Source organism: Lepidochelys kempii, chromosome 8 (genome assembly GCF_965140265.1).
Source record: "Lepidochelys kempii isolate rLepKem1 chromosome 8, rLepKem1.hap2, whole genome shotgun sequence".
NCBI lineage: Eukaryota > Metazoa > Chordata > Testudines > Cheloniidae > Lepidochelys > Lepidochelys kempii.
Window position 1 is genome coordinate 5,703,168 of NC_133263.1, and position 18,128 is coordinate 5,721,295.

Below are 18,128 nucleotides of genomic sequence, written 5' to 3' on the forward strand. Positions count from 1 at the left end.
ACTGAGGTCTCTTTGTGCAGCTAGAACAGTACAAAAGGGACTTTAAGCCAGCCTAAAGAGGCTGCTGAGGGTTACTGAGCATGGAGGAATCCTTACATTGTGTGTATTATACAGCATAGCCAGCTTTATGCCATCTGATTTCCTGCCCTTTGGGATAGGGGGCACAGATGTGTAGGGAGACAGTGTGCTAAGGATGGGGCAGATGGAGTCCCACCCCTCCATTGCTGCATTTTTCCCCAGCGTATATGGGGATCGTGGAGGGGGAAAGATGTAAAAAAATTCTAATTCTGAAGCACAGAGGGTCCACAGGCAACTCTGTCCTACAAAGGGTCTTTGTACCATGCAGCCCACCCCACTGACACACACCACCCCAGCACAGTGCTTAACTGGTGCAGGGGGCTTTGCCCTGGCCTCCCAAACCATGGGTAAATTTAAGAACATAAGAATGGCCATACTGGGTCAGACCAAAGGTCCATCCAGCCCAGTATCCTGTCTACCAACAGTGGCCTATGCCAGAGGGAGTGAACCTAACAGGTAATGATCTAGTGATCTCTCTCCTGCCATCCATCTCCACCCTCTGACAAACAGAGGCTAGGGACACCATTCCTTACCCATCCTGGCTAAAAGCCATTAATGTACTTAACCTCCATGAATTTATCCAGTTCTCTTTTAAATCCTGTTATAGTCCTAGCCTTCCCAACCTCCTCAGGCAAGGAGTTCCACAGTTTGACCGTGCGCTGAGTGAAGAAGAACTTCCTTTTATTTGTTTTAAACTTGCTACCCATTAATTTCATTTAGTGGCCCCTAGTTCTTATCTTATGGGAACAAGTAAATAACTTTTCCTTATTCACTTTCTCCACCCCACTCATGATTGTATAGACCTCTATCATATCCCCCTTAGTCTCCTCTTTTCCAAGCTGAAAAGTCCTAGCCTCTTTAATCTCTCTTCATATGGGACCCGTTCCAAACCCCTAATCATTTTAGTTGCCCTTCTCTGAACCTTTTCTAATGCCAGTATATCTTTTTTGAGATGAGGGGACCACATCTGTATGCAGTATTCAAGATGTGGGCATACCATGGATTTATATAAGGGCAATAAGATATTATCCGTCTTATTCTCTATCCCTTTTTTAATGATTCCTAACATCCCATTTGCTTTTTTGACTGCTGCTGCACACTGCATGGATGTCTTCAGAGAACTATCCATGATGACTCCAAGATATTTCTCCTGATTAGTTGTAGCTAAATTATTTATGAATAGGTTGAATAGGATTGGTCCTAGGACTGACCCTTGGGGAACACCACTAGTTACCCCTCTCCGTTCCTGAAAATTTACCATTTATTTCTGTCTTTTAACTAGTTCTCAATCCACGAAAGGATCTTCCCTCTTATCCCATGACAACTTAATTTATGTAAGAGCCTTTGGTGAGGGACCTTGTCAAAGGCTTTCTGGAAATCTAAGTAAACTATGTCCACTGGATCCCCCTTGTCCACATGTTTGTTGACCCCCTCAAAGAACTCTAATAGATTGGTAAGACAAAATCTCCCTTTACAGAAACCGTGTTGACTTTTGCGCAACAATTTATGTTCTTCTATGTGTCTGACAATTTTATTCTTGACTATTGTTTCAACTAACTTGCCCGGTACTGAAGTTAGACTTACCAGTCCATAATTGCCAGGATCACCTCTAGAGCCCTTCTTAAATATTGATGTTACATTAGCTGTCTTCCAGTCATTGGGCATTGTAGCTGATTTAAAGGACAGTTAAAAACCATAGATAATAATTCCGCAATTTCACATTTGAGTTCTTTCAGAACTCTTGGGTGAATGCCATCTGGTCCCAGTGACTTGTTACTGTTAAGTTTCTCAATTAATTCCAAAACCTCCTCTAGTGACACTTCAATCTGTAACAATTCCTCAGGTTTGTCACCTATAGAAGACGGCTCAGGTTTGGGAATCTCCCTAACATCCTCAGCCGTGAAGACTGAAGCAAAGAATTCATTTAGTTTCTCTGCGATGACTTTATCGTCTTTAAGTGCTCCTTTTGTACCTTGATCGTCCAGGGGCCCCCCTGGTTGTTTAGCAGGTTTCCTGCTTCTGATGTGCTTAAAAAACATTTTGTTATTACCTTTTGAGTTTTTGGCTCGCTGTTCTTCAAACTCCTTTTTGGCTTTTCTTATTACGTTTTTACATTTAATTTGGCAGCGTTTATGCTCCTTTCTGTTTACCTCGCTAGGATTTTACTTTACTTTACTTTGTCTATTTCTGTCTATTCCTATAAGAAAATGTATAGTCCAGTGAAGTAACACTAAGTTGAGGATAAAGTGAATCCTTAAACAATTTACTGTATGAAACTGCCTTACTTTCTGGAGATTTCTGCCTTTTAAGCTAGCACATTTGTTGACTAAGATTTCATTTTACTTTTAAGATTTTTGGTTCTACTGTAACCATGTTGTAGCTTGACCAGGTTGCTATACACTAGTTTAGCTACTTAATCATCACTTCTTGCATTTTTCTAGATTTTAGCAGATTACCAAATTCAGTTCTAAAATGGGAAAGCAATGAAAGATTATCTTTAATGGCGGACAAGAACTGAATAGCAATGAGGGATGTTGGCCATTTGTTAATGTGCTTTCACAAATAATGTATTGTGCATGTCTTATATTTTAAGAGTATGTATAGTTCAAAAGTCACATTGCACTGTTAGGAGGCCCAGTGACCAAATGTACTAGAACATCACCTCTGAACCTTTATTGAGATCTGGCTTTAATCAAACAAGTTTCATCAGCCTACTGGATAGCCAGGCTACAAAATCACAGCACCAACTATAATATAGAAAGATTGGCAGTGTTGGTTCAACAAAGGCGAAAGACCAGACTAGCTGGTCTGGACTGAAGTGCATTGGTTAGGGTTGTGTGAAGAGGCTTGCACAAACCTTTCTACTTTATATTGCTGGTCAGTCTTTAACCAGTCGTCAGTGTCTCACTTTTATAAGCACGATCATTCACCCAAAAACTAAAATAAAAACCATCTAATCTTATTCCTTGATCATCAAGTCCTTGAGAGTGTCACGCTGCAAATTCTTCATTGAATTGTGAATTTCACCCATATTCTTTTTTGGTGGGTCACATCAAAATGGCAGCTTTCAGTGTTTTTTAAATGTACAATCCAGAAAACATTCTTCATCTGCTCATAAGGATCTGATAACATTCTTTATCAGAAGCCAGGTCACATATTGGATCACAACAACTTATCAGTTTCCACATAGCTTTTTTCTACTCCCGGGTTCCAACCAATTAAACTTACTGCATTACAGAAGGATAATTCTAACTACTATGTTTATTGTTCATTTGTTTGTTTGTTTTGAAGCAATGCCTGTGTTATGCTAATTCAGTACGGAATTGAAAATTAATTAAGAGACAATTGATCTCATGTGATACTGTCATGCACTCAGGAAGGTGTATTCCGTGGCACATGTAAACACATCTGCAGGAGGCTTGTTACTGTGAAGAAATCAAGAGGTGGTATGAATTGACAGGGATAAAGTGTGAACTGGTTAGAGCCATCCAACAGAAGTCAGACCAGCAAGTACCAAAAATCTCCTCAAAAAAGAAACAGGCCAAATTGCTTCTGACAAGACAGGATCAGCATCCAAACTAGGCTCCTAGAAACGAAATGTTGTCTCTCAAAATGCTAGTGCCCAAAAATACCTAATATTAATAACAAGGACGAATACAATCCTTTGCTGGTACCAAGCAAAACAATTTCATAACTTAACAAAAATGCAAGCATGAAAAAGCAAGGTTGACTAATTCTAGCTGTTGAACTACAAAAGCAGATCTCTATCGAGAGAAAATCAGTCTATTTGCTATTGCTCGTTGCCATAAAAAGCAGATTATTAAAATCAATAGTGACTTAGAAATCTGTCCCTGGAAAAAACAACAATTTTTCTCTGTAGCTTCCAGCTGGAAGTAGCTTTAGCATAACTTTGTAAAAGCTTTTAGACTGAGCTTGCAATGCCTGGTCTCTCATGCTGTGACAAGAACAAGCATCTTGCAGCTGGTCTCGCAGCCAATATTTCAGAGTCACAGTTCTATTCACTCCACATTTCTAATTCAGCAAATGCATCAGCCGGGGCAGCTGATATGAGTAGCCAGGACCTCCTTTATTATCATATAATCTGATGCATATAGTTGGCCAATGACTATGTGTGAAAGGAGGGGCTTTCTGTCTAAGGACGCCTCATAGCTGTTAGAACAGCAAAACCTCAACGGAGTCCAGCCGTACACATTCACTTATGTATCTCTCTGTGTCTTTGTGCTGTCAGGTCTGGCAGGACATCTCTGTGTGTCTCTCTCTCTTCCTTTTTCTGTTTCTAGCAGTGAGCAAATTGCAACAGGCAAGCCTTAGCTAGCCTGAGTAAGGCTGGATCTGAGTAGAGATACTTCCCAGCAGAACCAACAATGGACTGGATCACTAATGTCTCATGGTTTGATCACCTATCTGCAAAGGAGGAAGTTTTCAGGAGCTATTTAAACAGCACCGAGGACTATCTATCCTTTTTATGTGGACCCAAGCGGAGCCCTCTGTTCTTGCCCATGACTTTGGTGTATGCCTTGATTTTTGTGGTTGGGGTGATGGGCAACCTTTTAGTTTGCCTAGTGATCCTTAAGCACAGGAACATGAAAACTCCTTCCAACTACTATCTCTTCAGCCTGGCCATTTCAGACCTGCTGGTGCTGCTCTTTGGGATGCCCCTGGAGGTCTACGAAATGTGGAGCAACTACCCCTTCCTGTTCGGCCCTGTGGGGTGCTACTTCAAGACAGCCCTCTTTGAGACTGTATGCTTTGCCTCTATCCTGAGCATGACCACGCTCAGTGTAGAGAGATACATAGCCATCCTCCATCCTTTCCGAGCCAAGCTGGACAGCACCAGGAAGCGTGCTCTGAGGATTATCATCGTGCTCTGGATCCTCTCGGTCCTCTTCTCTCTGCCCAATACCAGCACCCATGGCATCATGCTGCAGTACTTCCCCAATGGCACGCTGGTCCCTGGCTCAGCTACCTGCACCGTGGTCAGGCCCATGTGGATCTACAACTGTATCATCCAGGTCACTTCCTTCCTCTTTTATGTGTTGCCCATGGCTGTCATTAGTGTGCTGTACTACCTGATGGGGCTGAAAGTAAGTCCAAATTCAACTGTGTTCCTTCCTTGTGTCTTTCCATCACTCGACAAGGGAAACCATTTCAGGTGGTAGCCCCAGGAAACAGTGTGCCAAATTCATCCCTCGTGTAACACCAGTGTAGAGTTAAAACGGCTACCCAGGGGATAAATTTGGCCCAATATATTTTAAGTGTTGTTGTTTTAGGTCTCAGTTGCAGTTTACTCTAATCTGTCTTCATTCTCTTCCTCCTCCATTTCCAACCCCTCTGCCCATTTCTACATTTTTCAACAAACGCAAGATCCAGACTGAAAGGAAACCGTAAAAAGAATAAAAAGGAGGGTGACTGTAGTGACTGGATCTCATGCATTATTTGCCTCTCCCCCTCTTGTGGCTTTAGAATTTCCACTGCAGCTTTGCTCTCCGACACAGGCAGGCAGTAAGTGTGGAAAGAAAAGGATTACAGCCGATAGTCTTTAATTAAAAATTCACATGCAAACGGCCACAAATCGATATGCTGCTCTACTACTGCAGACGGCACATTCAGCAAATGATTTCTTTTCAGTGAGTGGATTTCTAGGGAGACCCACATTCTGCTAGTATTTCACATCTATACTCCCTCCAGACACTAGAATTGCTTGTGAATGAACATCATTATGTGAAGATTGGGCAGGAGGGAACAACCTATGCCTTACTGTACTAATGCACCTTTATTCACCGCAACAGCTATGAAATACACTGCTATTAATATTGGGTGGCTGTATTCTTTTTTTCTGTTTTTTTTTTAATATAATTAATAAACCTGAATGTAACTTTGGCTGTAAGGCAGGAATAACTAGCTTTGCTGACTTGCACAGAAAACATGGGGAGGCACATGGATGTACGGACCACGACACTAATCGTACTAAGAACAAGAATCAGCAGTCGAATTATTGTTGCCCCGTTAATACATACCCTCAGCTATTGACTGTTTAGTGTCACTTAAAGGGGGGAGAAAAGACTTGCTTGCAGTGTCAATGACAATCTATGATGAGAAATAGCCTAAAAGTTATAGCAAACAGCAGGTCTTTGAAGGGGCGAATGGGTTAAACTTCTGCAAAACTGCAATTTAGCGCCTATTGTGGGGTCTTTGCACAGTTTCACTCGGTATCTTTAGCTGCACTTCAGGGCACGCTGCACACTATTTCCTGTTTTCTGGATAGTGTAACAGCTGAAAATCTTAAAACGAGGAATGAAAAGCCTTTGGTTCACGTAAAGAACTGCGGCTACTCGCCATTGCCCCAGACATTCCAAGTCATCATTCAAAGCACAGCTCACACGCACAGATTTATGGATGCTCCCAATGCTCTATTCTGTTCAGTCTCTACATCATAAGGGCTGGGTGTCCATTCAATTATGCCTATTTCCTCTGCTTTAGGCTCGTAATACACCGCTCCATTTTAAGCCACATCTATCCCTGGCGCAGAGCAATTGGCTTCAACGCAAGTTATGTCAGGGCAGAATGTTTCATTTTTAAATGAAGGGGACTGACAAAACGATCCAGTCAGATCATTTTCAGGCATCAACAATTTACATCTAGTCAGTGATGAGCATGAAATCAGTTAATAAATCCGAGTGCCCCCTTCTGAGCATCGTGTGCTTTCGGTAATGCTGAAGTGAAAAATTTCAGCGTTGACCCTGGAGCATAGCTCAGGCAATTGTGAGGGGGAAGTTTCCTTTCAGTTCGGAGAGTCCCAGCCAGTGCTCTGAAAGAGGGAGAACTGGGGAGTCCAGTTGGTTCCCTCAGCGCTGCCCAAACCCTAAATGGTAAGGAATACCCTGCAATATTGCATTGCAGGAAGAAAGAATGACCCATGAAGAAGCAGCTCAGTAAATCCACAGCAGGGTTGAAAATTGGCAAGTGTCCTGCAAAGTGGACAACTGTATTTAAAGTAAAAAGTACCTCTCTTCTTCACTGTGAAACACCTGTCCCATAGAACTCCTCCTGCCCCGTCGGCCTGGTTACCTCTACTGCCTGGTTTTGATTTCCAGCCTGGGTTGCTAACGTTCATGCTACAGAGAGCTCTATCCCTTGTGGGGAAAGAAAAAGCAGCCGTCACTTAGGGTCCAGTCTTGCAAGGTGCTGAGTATCTCCTTCACAATGCAGTGTGCCCTCAACACAGCCACTTGCAGGATTGATCCCTTGCTGAATGGCACACTGGCTCAGTAGGGAACCTGTCCAGGCTGCTCTAGCCAGATGGCTTTTGAGTGCAACTGGTAGCTGGAAGGATGAGGAGGCGAGACTGTCAAAGCAGGAGGTAGGATGGGAGCATCGGTAGGGAACTGACAAATACAGACTGGAGCCACTTGAAAAGAAAAATCTCTGCTGTACAAGGCATTCACTCGAGGTCCCTGCCTTTCAGACTAATGGAACACCAACAGCGGCTCCAGCACGCTGTACCTTCCAATTCTGTGGTGTTGCTAAAAGTATTAGGCCTGTATTGAGCCATTTATTTTTAACTGGAAATCTCCATTGAAATCAAGGGGGATTTCTGCTTATACATTGATGGCAAAATTCACTGGAGATAAATACACACACAAAGACAGCTGTGTGTGTTCTGGACGGCTCTGGTGATTGGTGAGGGCATAGCAAACCTTTTGCTTCTGCTTTGCCTGTTCGAATTCTGTGCAGGTCAGTAGTCGCTGAAAGTTATTGTCGTCCGATGATTGATGTCATGGAAAATAGGTTCAAAACCTCAAAAATTCTCATGGGACAGGAAAGCTGTTTCCCACCCCGCCCTTCTCAGATGCTGTAATGACAGTGGCTATATAAGTAACTTTACATTGGTTAAATTGGTTAGTCTCTAAGGTGCCACAAGTCCTCCTTTTCTTTTTGCGGATACAGACTAACACGGCTGTTACTCTGAAACTTTACAGACAACACCATTGATATACCTGAGGGGATCAACCCATTCTGAGGTAACGACATAACGCCGATGTGATCACCAAACCTCTCTGTGGGAACACATTCCAGGATTCAGTCCCTGATGCCCATGTCCTTCAAACAGCATGCTGGGAAATGATGTCAGGAGATCAGTGCCATGGCGAGTCCGGTCACCTTACCGCTTGTCCTGGACCTGATCACGCAGGATCACGGCCGCCTCTGGCACCCGAAACTAGAGTCGCTCCTCCTCACAGCACGGATGCTCCAGGGCTGATGGCCATGGAACTGTCCTGTTCTGATCTAGTCAGTTATCTGATGCTTCAGTTATCTGATGCATATTGTTTGCAAAACATTTTTGCAGGTTTCATTGCCTAAATAATTTGGTGAATATAAATCATTCAACCAGCGCTATAAGCTGAGCAAATCATGGTGGGAGGGTTTGAATAGCTTATTGTGGGGTGGGGGGGGGAAATCCCACCATCTATTAGCAGAGCAATCAGGGTGACAGAATAACTCTCACATCACAAGACAGTGTCCCTGTCTGAGAATATCCCATGACTGAAGAGACACATCGGGCCTAGGAGGCATTCCCCTGTTCCCATGGATGCCAGTCCTCTGCCACCCCTAGCCCCTAGAGAAGGTTGACTGAGAAGCCCCCATCTGGACCCTGTCTCTCCCCATCATGGTAGCTATAAACCCTCAAGAGAATCAGACAGTGGGCTGTATAGTGGCCCATGAAGATCTCCGTTTTTATAAAGTCACCCACAGAACAAAAAATGTGGAGAATTACTGTTACTAATCTTGTCCTGAGGAAACCATCACTAGAGGGAGAGGATAGGTCTGTTTCCATGCTTATCCGATCCCTGACCCTTTCGTTGATACCACCAATTGCTGTTGTGAGAAACAAGGTGGGTGAGGTAATAGCTTTTATTGGACCAGCCTCTGTTGGTGGAAGGTACATGCTTTCGAGCTCCACAGAGCTCTTCTTCCTTCCCCAGCTCTCTAATGTCCTGAGATCAACACAGCTACAACACTGCCAGTCGCTGTTGTGACATCTGTCCACCGGAAATCAAACTCCGCGCACCCAATTCACATCAGACTGGTGCTCCTAGACGCCATGTTGAAGGATTGTTTTATTATTGCATAGACAGGCAGGCAAAGCTATCAAGCTTCTCATCAGATGACAACAACTTTTGGTTACTACTAACTTGGGTCAGACCTGAGCCAGTGACCTACAGAAGAATGGTTCCAGTGGGCTTGTAACAGAGGGCAGAATTTCACACTATAACCTTTGCTGCCTTGTAGAACATACTCCAATACAGAAATATCTGACTAACTCCCCATTTCCGGCTTCTTGCTCCACACCTCTTTTATTTTCTCAGAGCACATATGTGGAATCCATTTTCAGACAGCTGAGCTAATCTCACACATGGTTCATTGCATTGAATGTTAGCATTGACATGAAGATGACAGGAATGCATGCAAAAGCCCCTACTCTAGCTAGCTAGTCATTCCTGAGGCACCCATCACTGCATTTTCTCCCCCTTGATGGCCCAGTTTGGCCTTCTCTTTGATCCTGCCACCACAACGCAGTGTTTACTGGAGAGTCTGAAGATCAGCCATCACGGTGCTATCAAAGCCACTGCAGAGAAGAAACCTCCCTCCCCCCATTTCTATGGTTTATTACTCTGTCATAGCAATACGTTCTCTATAGCTTTCGAGCATTCTTAGAATGAATAGCTGTTGAGACTGAAAAATCACTGAAGGGAAGCTAAAGCTTTTAATCAATCTAAGCAAACATTTGTTAATGTTTACATATGTTACGTATCAACCAAATTTATTCCTCAAACAACTTCGATTATGAGTAAAAATGGCAAAGAAAATAATGAGAAATATGGGAAAGCTAAGTTGCCTTGTAGTTGCATGAAATATTATCTATTTTCTTCCCAAGTGTGAGTCCTGCCTTATAATTGATCAACATAAAACCATGCCTGACCTTTATCACAGTTAAAACACTCTTGAAAAATGTATAAGATGTAATTAATCATAAAACATGAAACAGAAAACTAAAATGGAACAAAACGATGAAATATCCTCTTCTCACGGGAATATTTTATTTGTTCTGTTATTTTTGGCTTCTGTCTCTATTCATCTATTGTAATAAAAGCTTAACTGCCATTCTGCAGGTATTGAAAAATTGTCACTAAAAAAATTGGCTGAATAGTCAACAATTAAAATAAAAATGTCTGGGCCCCAATTAAATGGTCTCTACAGATGATTCCAGCTATAGCTGGTTGAAAGTTTTTTGACAAAATACTTTTCTGCCAGAAGACGCTGTTTTGTCAGAATCAAAACATTTCACGGGAACAGCTTAATTTCAATTAAATTTTCTATGGGAAAGTATTGAAAGGAATTGTTTAAACTTTCTCTTTTTGTACCATTTTGTTTAATTTTGTTTCAAGTGTTATATTTTATACATTTTAGTAACATAAATATAATATATTTTATATTATAGTGTTTCAATATTCGTAACATGAAACATTTGACCTTAGTGAAAGGAAACATTTTGACATTATCAAAATCACACAAATGAAAGATTCAGCATTATCAGACCAAATGTTCTGGTATTTCTGAATTTAAATTATTTGAATTTTCTGTTCTGGGAGAAATTTAGAAATTGATAGTTTTTCTTCTAATTTGGAAAGGAAACAAATTTCAAAATGTTGGAATTGCCCATGAGACAGAAATTACATTTTGCCAACCCACTTTAGTTCCAGATAAAATCACATCAAAAGTGAGTTTCCCTCTGATTGACCAGTTAATGGCCTGTTCATCATTAAACCACCTGATCTCAACTCTAGCTCATCAGGAAAGCACTCCAGTAAATATTAGATTATCAAGAGTTAATTGGAATTAACTTTAATCTCACTAGTCATTTTAGTCTGGAGTAGGGAGAGATAACAAGTTGTCTCTGTTTGTTTTATCACCCTGTTTTTGTTGTTTAAAGGCCCAGGGAAATCAGCACCGAAAGTATTAACTTTTTTTGTTGTAATAGATTGGTGTGTGTTTGAATCTAGGCATGTGCTGCAATAGTGTTCTCTGCTTGATGGAATATAAGGATTCGACTCATCAAATTAACTCCAAGCAAATTAGCCTAAGCAGTTAGGGTTTGATTCAAAACCCATTGAAGTCTATAAGTATCTTTCCTTGGAGTCCTTTCAATCAAGCCCCTAGTCAGTATTTTCGGATCACAGGGATTTTAGATGATTGCATTGGACCTAGGAATAAAATAGTAGTGGATATTTTGCAGGAAGACAAAAACAAAGCTGAATTTTAGTAGCTTTATAGCCCAAATCTGACTCTACATCAGTCAATGAGAGTTTTGGTGGTTGTTGTTTTTTCAGACTGACTTAGAAGCATACTTTGGATGTACATTATTTGAGATCCAGAAAATCTATTTGTTTTTAACCTAAATTTTCACTAAAACATTGTTTTGGCCAGATTAGAAGTGGGAAAACCCCAGAACCTTTTATCTGAACCTTTCGCAAAAAACCAAACCAAACCAGCACATTTTTGCAAAGCCAAATACCTTGATTTGCCTGTTCTAGTAATGGAATAAAACTAAATCCTTTTATCGGACAAGTCATATCCTTATTCTGAGCTTTCCTGGTTCAGATCAGACGGAACCTGGCTCCAAACTACCCTGGATTTAAGGTTGATATTAGCAAAACCCAAACCAAACTGGCAATATTTGTAAAAGCAAAAAACTGCTCCTTGGCCTCTCTTCCACGGTCTCCAGAGTGTCACTCCAGGACCAGCACGACAGTCAGGTAAAACAAAATGATTGTCCAAATATACAACATCTCTTCTTCACTATAGGCATGCCTGAAATCACTAACTTGCATAATGACAGGTTTCAGAGTAGCAGCCATGTTAGTACTTGGTGCCACAAGTACTCCTGTTCTTTTTGAAATCACTTAAGCCTTCCTTCAAAGGCAGGTTGAACTCAGTTAATGTCCTTTCTAAACCACGAATAGGTGGCACCCTAGAGCAAGATTTACTTAACTTTGCCAGACCAGCTTACCATAGAATTGGCATGGCGAATTCTTAGTGTGGCCAGTCGGAGTGCTTCAGAGGAAATCACATTGTTTCTTTCCCTCTTTTTCCCCTGGCCAGCTGAGAGGAGAGAAATCTTTGGCAGTTGACGAAATGGCTGTGAATATTCAGAGACCCTGCAGAAAATCAGTCACCAAGATGCTGCGTAAGTAATTGGTCCTTTTTTCCTATGTATTATTTAACATGGGGAAGAAGGTGCAGAAAAGTCTGGGTTTAATTCACAGGCGAAATAGGTTTGATGAACAGTTCAAGTTAACTACAAACAACCCCTTCCCTCATTAGCCCCCATTGGATATCTCTGATCCAGAAAAGCTGAGCTGGGGGCTTATAGACCATGGGACTGATGTTCCTTGGGATATACATGTGGGGTTCCATGCCTGGATTAGTAGGGGGATTTTCCCATCACGGTTAAGGTGCATTAGCAGCCATGTGTTCAAGAAGCTTGCCCAGCCGCGCCCTGTGTTATATTAAGCTCTAACCTATGCTATTAGCCGTGTGTGACTGATCCTTCATTGCCCTGATGAGTGCTAAAATTCACTATTGTCCCCCTTCCAGCAATTGCAAACTTCTGAAACAATAAGTAAATACATACATGTTGTCTATATATATAAACCCTCCAGATGCAGGTTGGTGACTGTCTGTTGGACAGGCACTGCCTCCCCTGGCATCGTGTGCTGGACTTTTCTAAAGAAAGCTCTTGCCAATCTACATCCATCATTTACTCTTGATTTCACTTATCCCAACTTCTATCAGGGTCCTCAATGTTTCATGGCAAGATGTGGAGCCCCATGCAAGTCTACCACTTGAGCATCTGAACTCCAACAGCCTTGAAAGCACAAACGTCACTCCCTAACTTTGGGCTGTCTTTAAAACATACTCAGCCATCCACCGCTACGAGGCAGGCCCGGCAATCGGAACAGGAACTACCCAAGAAACCTAAACCACGCAACACATTTCAGGAAATAGCATCTTCCTGTCAGAAGGCTTTGAGACAACTTTAACTGAGCATTTGAAACCTGGCCCTGGTATTCTGAATTTGGATGGCATTTCTTTCCTATCTATCTGCAACACCGATAAAGTGAGCTGTAGCTCACGAAAGCTTATGCTCAAATAAATTGGTTAGTCTCTAAGGTGCCACAAAGACTCCTTTTCTTTTTGCGAATACAGACTAACACGGCTGTTACTCTGAAACCAGTTAGTCTGTGACAGCAGGCTAAGATGACTGAGTAATCAAGCTGGTGAGGAGGGAAAAGGGGCAAATCCTTAACCTGTTTGGTGCTGGTCAGCGTACCATGGCTCTGAATGGATGCAACCCAGTCTGAAAATCAGAGGACAATCCCTTGGGTCTGACTCCCGACCCTGCAAGTTACAAGCAGTGCCCCCTGGAAATTAGTCCTGAGCCGTGATCTTTGCTTTTGCACTGAGAGAGGGTGACAGCTCAAGAGGCCATCAAGTAAAAGCCGCACTGATAGCATGAATCCTGCTAGGTCCTCCAAAGTTTGCTCAGGATGAAGTGCCATATAAGCTAAAAACGACCTGGCTATTATCAGCTCCACTAGAAATTTATCAGTGTATTTTAAAAAATCAATGTTTGCTGAATGCAGACCAGAGAGAAATGGATTGGAAATTTTTTTCAGTCTGAAGTTAATTTTGCAGAGAGCATGGCAGACAGCAGAGGGAAAAGCAAAGCTTATGTACCAGCTGAGATTCCCACTGGACAAATGCTCGGAGCCACCGGGGACTTTTCATCCTGCTTACTGAATCCGACTCAATAAATGCAAAGTAACAGGCCATATACTTCTGTAATTCTTTCTCTTTTCCTTTCTCCAAATCAGTTGTTCTAGTGATGGTATTTGCCATATGCTGGGCCCCATTTCACATCGATCGACTCTTCTTCAGTTTTGTTGTGGTCTGGACTGAGCCGTTGGCCAATGTGTTCAACCTGATCCATGTGGTGTCAGGTAACTGTCTTTAACAGGGTTTGCTAATCAGTAGAGCTGGGGGAAAGAATATTTGTGAATAGGGTTTTTTTCAGGCAACCTGTGAGTAAATTATTCAGAAACACAGTATATTGATACTCAAATGTTATTCCTCGATTATTAGAGAGACAAGGTGGGGGAGGTGATATCTTTTATTGGACCTACCTCTGTTGGTGAGAGAGAGACATTTTCCAGCTACACAGGTCTTTTTCTTTTTCTTCAGACCTAAAGAAGAGCCCTGTGTCGATCAAAAGGTTGTCTCTTTCACCAACAGAAGTTGATCCAATAAAAGATATTACCTGACCCACTTTGTCTCTCAAAAATCCCAGGAACAAAACAGCTAGAATTCTGCAAACGTTCCTCAATTATATTATTCAGAGTTGTTTCCAGTGTCTCCATTAAATAGATTATGATATTTTATATGATAAGCTTTTTGGGGGTGGGGGGCAAAGATAGCATCTCGACTTGTTTCTGTGAAACACCTAACACCCATTTGAATGCAAAAATATAATAAAGTCAGGCATGATGTAACATATGGGGATAAGAAATAAATAAAATTGGGGAAGGTGAAAGGAAGGACAAGGGTAGCAATAATACAAACGCATGGTTGTTCTCTTGAACCAAGTCTGCATCCAGATGCTTCTATTAAATGTTTTTTTCTTGCATTAAGGGTACTGAATTAGTTCACTTTATGTAGCCAGTATAAAAAATGAGAGACGAATATTATGGCCCATACTTTGTTCTCAGTTAACGGATGTAAAATTGGAATGACTCCATTAAGCGTGGATGTACAGTGGTATAGCAGAGCAGAATTTGGACCCATATATTACAAGATATCATAGAGTCATAGAGTTTAAGGCCAGAAAGGACCACCAGATCATCCAGTCTGACCTGCTGTTTAGCACAGGCCACCAACAACAACCAGCCACCCACACCCAACAACCAATATTAGACCAAAGTATGACAGCCCGCAGGAGACTAGGCTGTTATGTGCCACAGGCAGAGCACAAGAAGGACCAAGTGAGATAAACCTGGCAAATGATAACCACCCACAAGCTGCAGAGGAAGGCAAAAAAACCCAACCCTCAAGGTCACTGCCAATCTGACCTAGGAGAAAATTCCTTCCCAACCCCACTTATGGGGATCAGTTAGACCTTGAGCATATGAGCAAGAATCAGCCAGCCAAGCTCCTAAGAGAGGGAGTGCTCAGTGCCACCTTAGAGCCCTGGCCCTGGCCCTCTCCATCCAATCTTCCATCTTCAGCCATGGCCATCCCTGATGCTTCTGTGCAAGGAGATAAAAAACCCTCCCAGAATACATTGGTGCAATATAATATCAGTGCAATCAGACCCATTTATACCCCCAAATGCTTGAGTTTGCCCATGTGTTGCTTGTCAGAAAGATTCAGGGCTACACTTATTTACACAAATGAGAGTAAGGGTTGTACAATTGGGCTCACAAAGCGTAATGGCCAAAGAGTAGTGGTGTGACCCAGCGGTATCTCCACTGAAGACCAGGCAGTTTCTCTGAATTTACACCAGTGAAACAGAGGGCAAAATTTGACTCTTAACAGTTAGATTTTGCCTAGTGATCTTCCCACTGAAAGGGATGTCTAAAAAATACGTGCTGTCAATGGGCCATATCTTCCCTCCCCTGTGTGCCTAGTGGCACTTCACCAAACACACCCAAATTATACCTTAGCCAACAGGCCACAGTGGGTACACCCCATTAGAAAACAAGGAGTGGAAAATGCTAATCAGGGAGTGCAGCTGAAAAACATAGCGGTGTTGCATGATCTACTTAGCTCTGAATCTGCCAACAGCACAGCGGAGGTGCAAAGTAAGGCAACAGAGCCCTGCTGTCAAATATACCTCCCGACAGTCATTAGTTCCCAGAACATGCAGTACAAAACAATACCATGCAATCAACCTCCACTAGCAGTGGGGCTCGTTCCTGAATTTCAGCAGGACATTCCTTGCAAAGTGTCTCCGGGTCTGATAGCTACTGTTGGGGATTGTGTTTAATCTAAAAATGGAACTAAAATTCCTGAAACGTCCAGGATGCTGCTGGTTGTTTGAGTACTCACAAAAGATGAAAACTAGGATACCGCAAATCACAGTGAGCCAAAGTCAGTGCTTTGAACGCATTAAAATATTCACCAATCAATGCTGTTGCTATTCAACCAGCTCTGATGTATACATGGTAACAAACTTTCTCCTGGAGGATTTCTCAGCCAAGCCATGAATCTGATCAAAACTACAGACTTTACATTCTCCCCCAGCTGAGGTTTATGACTAAGGATTACCATTACTGTCAGCAAGAACATTACAAGAACTAGTTTCTTCAAGGGAGGAATGATCTTAGCCTGCTACGGGAAAAGTTAGATGTGGTTCCAAAGTGGAAATTAGGTGGCCAACACAGATTCACCATTGATGTTGGTTTATCAGGAGACTTCCTTCATTGTTCAGATTCCCCTTCCTCCATTGGTCTGATCTTATTGTTTTCTAGAGCCATTGGAGCTGTGTATCTCATTGTTACATTAAGAAGTAGAGACTCTCTCTTCGGAGCATATTCCACCCACTAATTAGCTGTCTCCCATGCTTTGATTTTCTCTCTTAGGTGTTTTCTTCTATCTGAGCTCCGCTGTGAATCCCATCATTTACAACCTGCTTTCCCGCCGTTTCAGAACGGCTTTCCTCAATGTGATCTCTCCCCGTTGCAGGCACTGGCCCTCCAAACACCCCGCCAGTGAGATTCCAGCCCAGCAGAGCATCTTCCTGGTGGGGGACCGCAATCTGGTGGACTGTGCTGAAGATGCGAGCTCCCTGTGCGTGCACAGAACATCTGTCTGTAGTTCTCATCTTTGTACTGGCCTATGACTTTATGTAGTGCTATGAGTGGGACAAAAGTCAATGAAAACCACTATTTTTCTTTAAAAAAAACCCTAATAATCAGGTGTCACAGGGTTTGGGGGTACAATCCAGACCAGTGAGGGGTTGTCACCTCTTCCCCAGTAGCCCTGGGTGCCTCACTATGCTTTGCTGCTGTAGCTCCCAACTTGGGCTGCTCACAACCAGCCTACCAGCATGCAAGTTGCACCCTCAGTGTCTGTGTGCTAGACAGCCCTGGTTCAGCAGCTCTGATCCTAGTAGCCTGTCTACAGTCCCACTAGCATCTTTGCTTTGACAAGTTTCCTATTTGCTAATGCCAAAGCTGACTTCAGCTTTGCTAAGTGTTGTGGGATGCTTGACATGGGTGGACAGAATTGTGGGAAAAGCATAATACATTCAGATAACATAACCTCCCAATGCTCATATATATGTATAATGTATATTACATTAATACCATGTGCATAATGTCAATTAATGTGGTGTATACTACACCTAACATATATGTATTTGCTAACATGTGGGAGGATGGGGGGGGGAAGTCCTTTCCCAGCTAGCTCCAGTACTAACACCATGAGTAAGGGGAGCAGGATTTCGCCTGAAGTATAAAAACAAATAAATTATTCACTCCAGCCACTCTGGGGCTTCAGAGGGGCTGGGAAGTTGCCTGGAATTGGCTGCTGATTTTCCTGGTGTGTGAAAATCTCTAGGTCAGATAAACCCAGCTCCGACAACATTCTTTTCCTGGCCTCCAGCACGCAGGACACATCCTGAGAGAATGGAGTGTGTTCACTAGTAAACTCAGCTGTTACAACAGCCCTTCAGTGTACTTAGAGCAGCTTCAGAGCTACTCTTGCTTATGCCCCAGAGACCATCCTCATGCACAGCCATCTCTGGACTGAGGGACCTTGGCCCAAAAGTGGCATAAAACTACCTTTAGTCTCCCTATCTTCTGAGCTGTCACAGAATCATAGACAATTAGGATTGGAAGAGACCTCAGGAGATCATACAGTCCAACCCCCTGCTCAAAGCAGGACCAACCCCAATTAAATCATCCCGG

The 18,128-nt window shown here is 42.6% G+C and overlaps 1 protein-coding gene across 1 annotated transcript; it reads left to right on the top strand.

The window, feature by feature from the left end:
* Positions 1 to 4,463: 4,463 nt before the first annotated feature.
* Positions 4,464 to 17,059, top strand: NMUR2 (neuromedin U receptor 2). Its single transcript, XM_073358118.1, has 4 exons — positions 4,464 to 5,183; positions 12,262 to 12,346; positions 14,037 to 14,162; positions 16,800 to 17,059. The coding sequence occupies exons 1-4, from the start codon at positions 4,464 to 4,466 to the stop codon at positions 17,057 to 17,059; spliced, it is 1,191 nt and encodes a 396-aa protein (XP_073214219.1).
* The last annotated feature ends 1,069 nt before the right edge of the window (positions 17,060 to 18,128 follow it).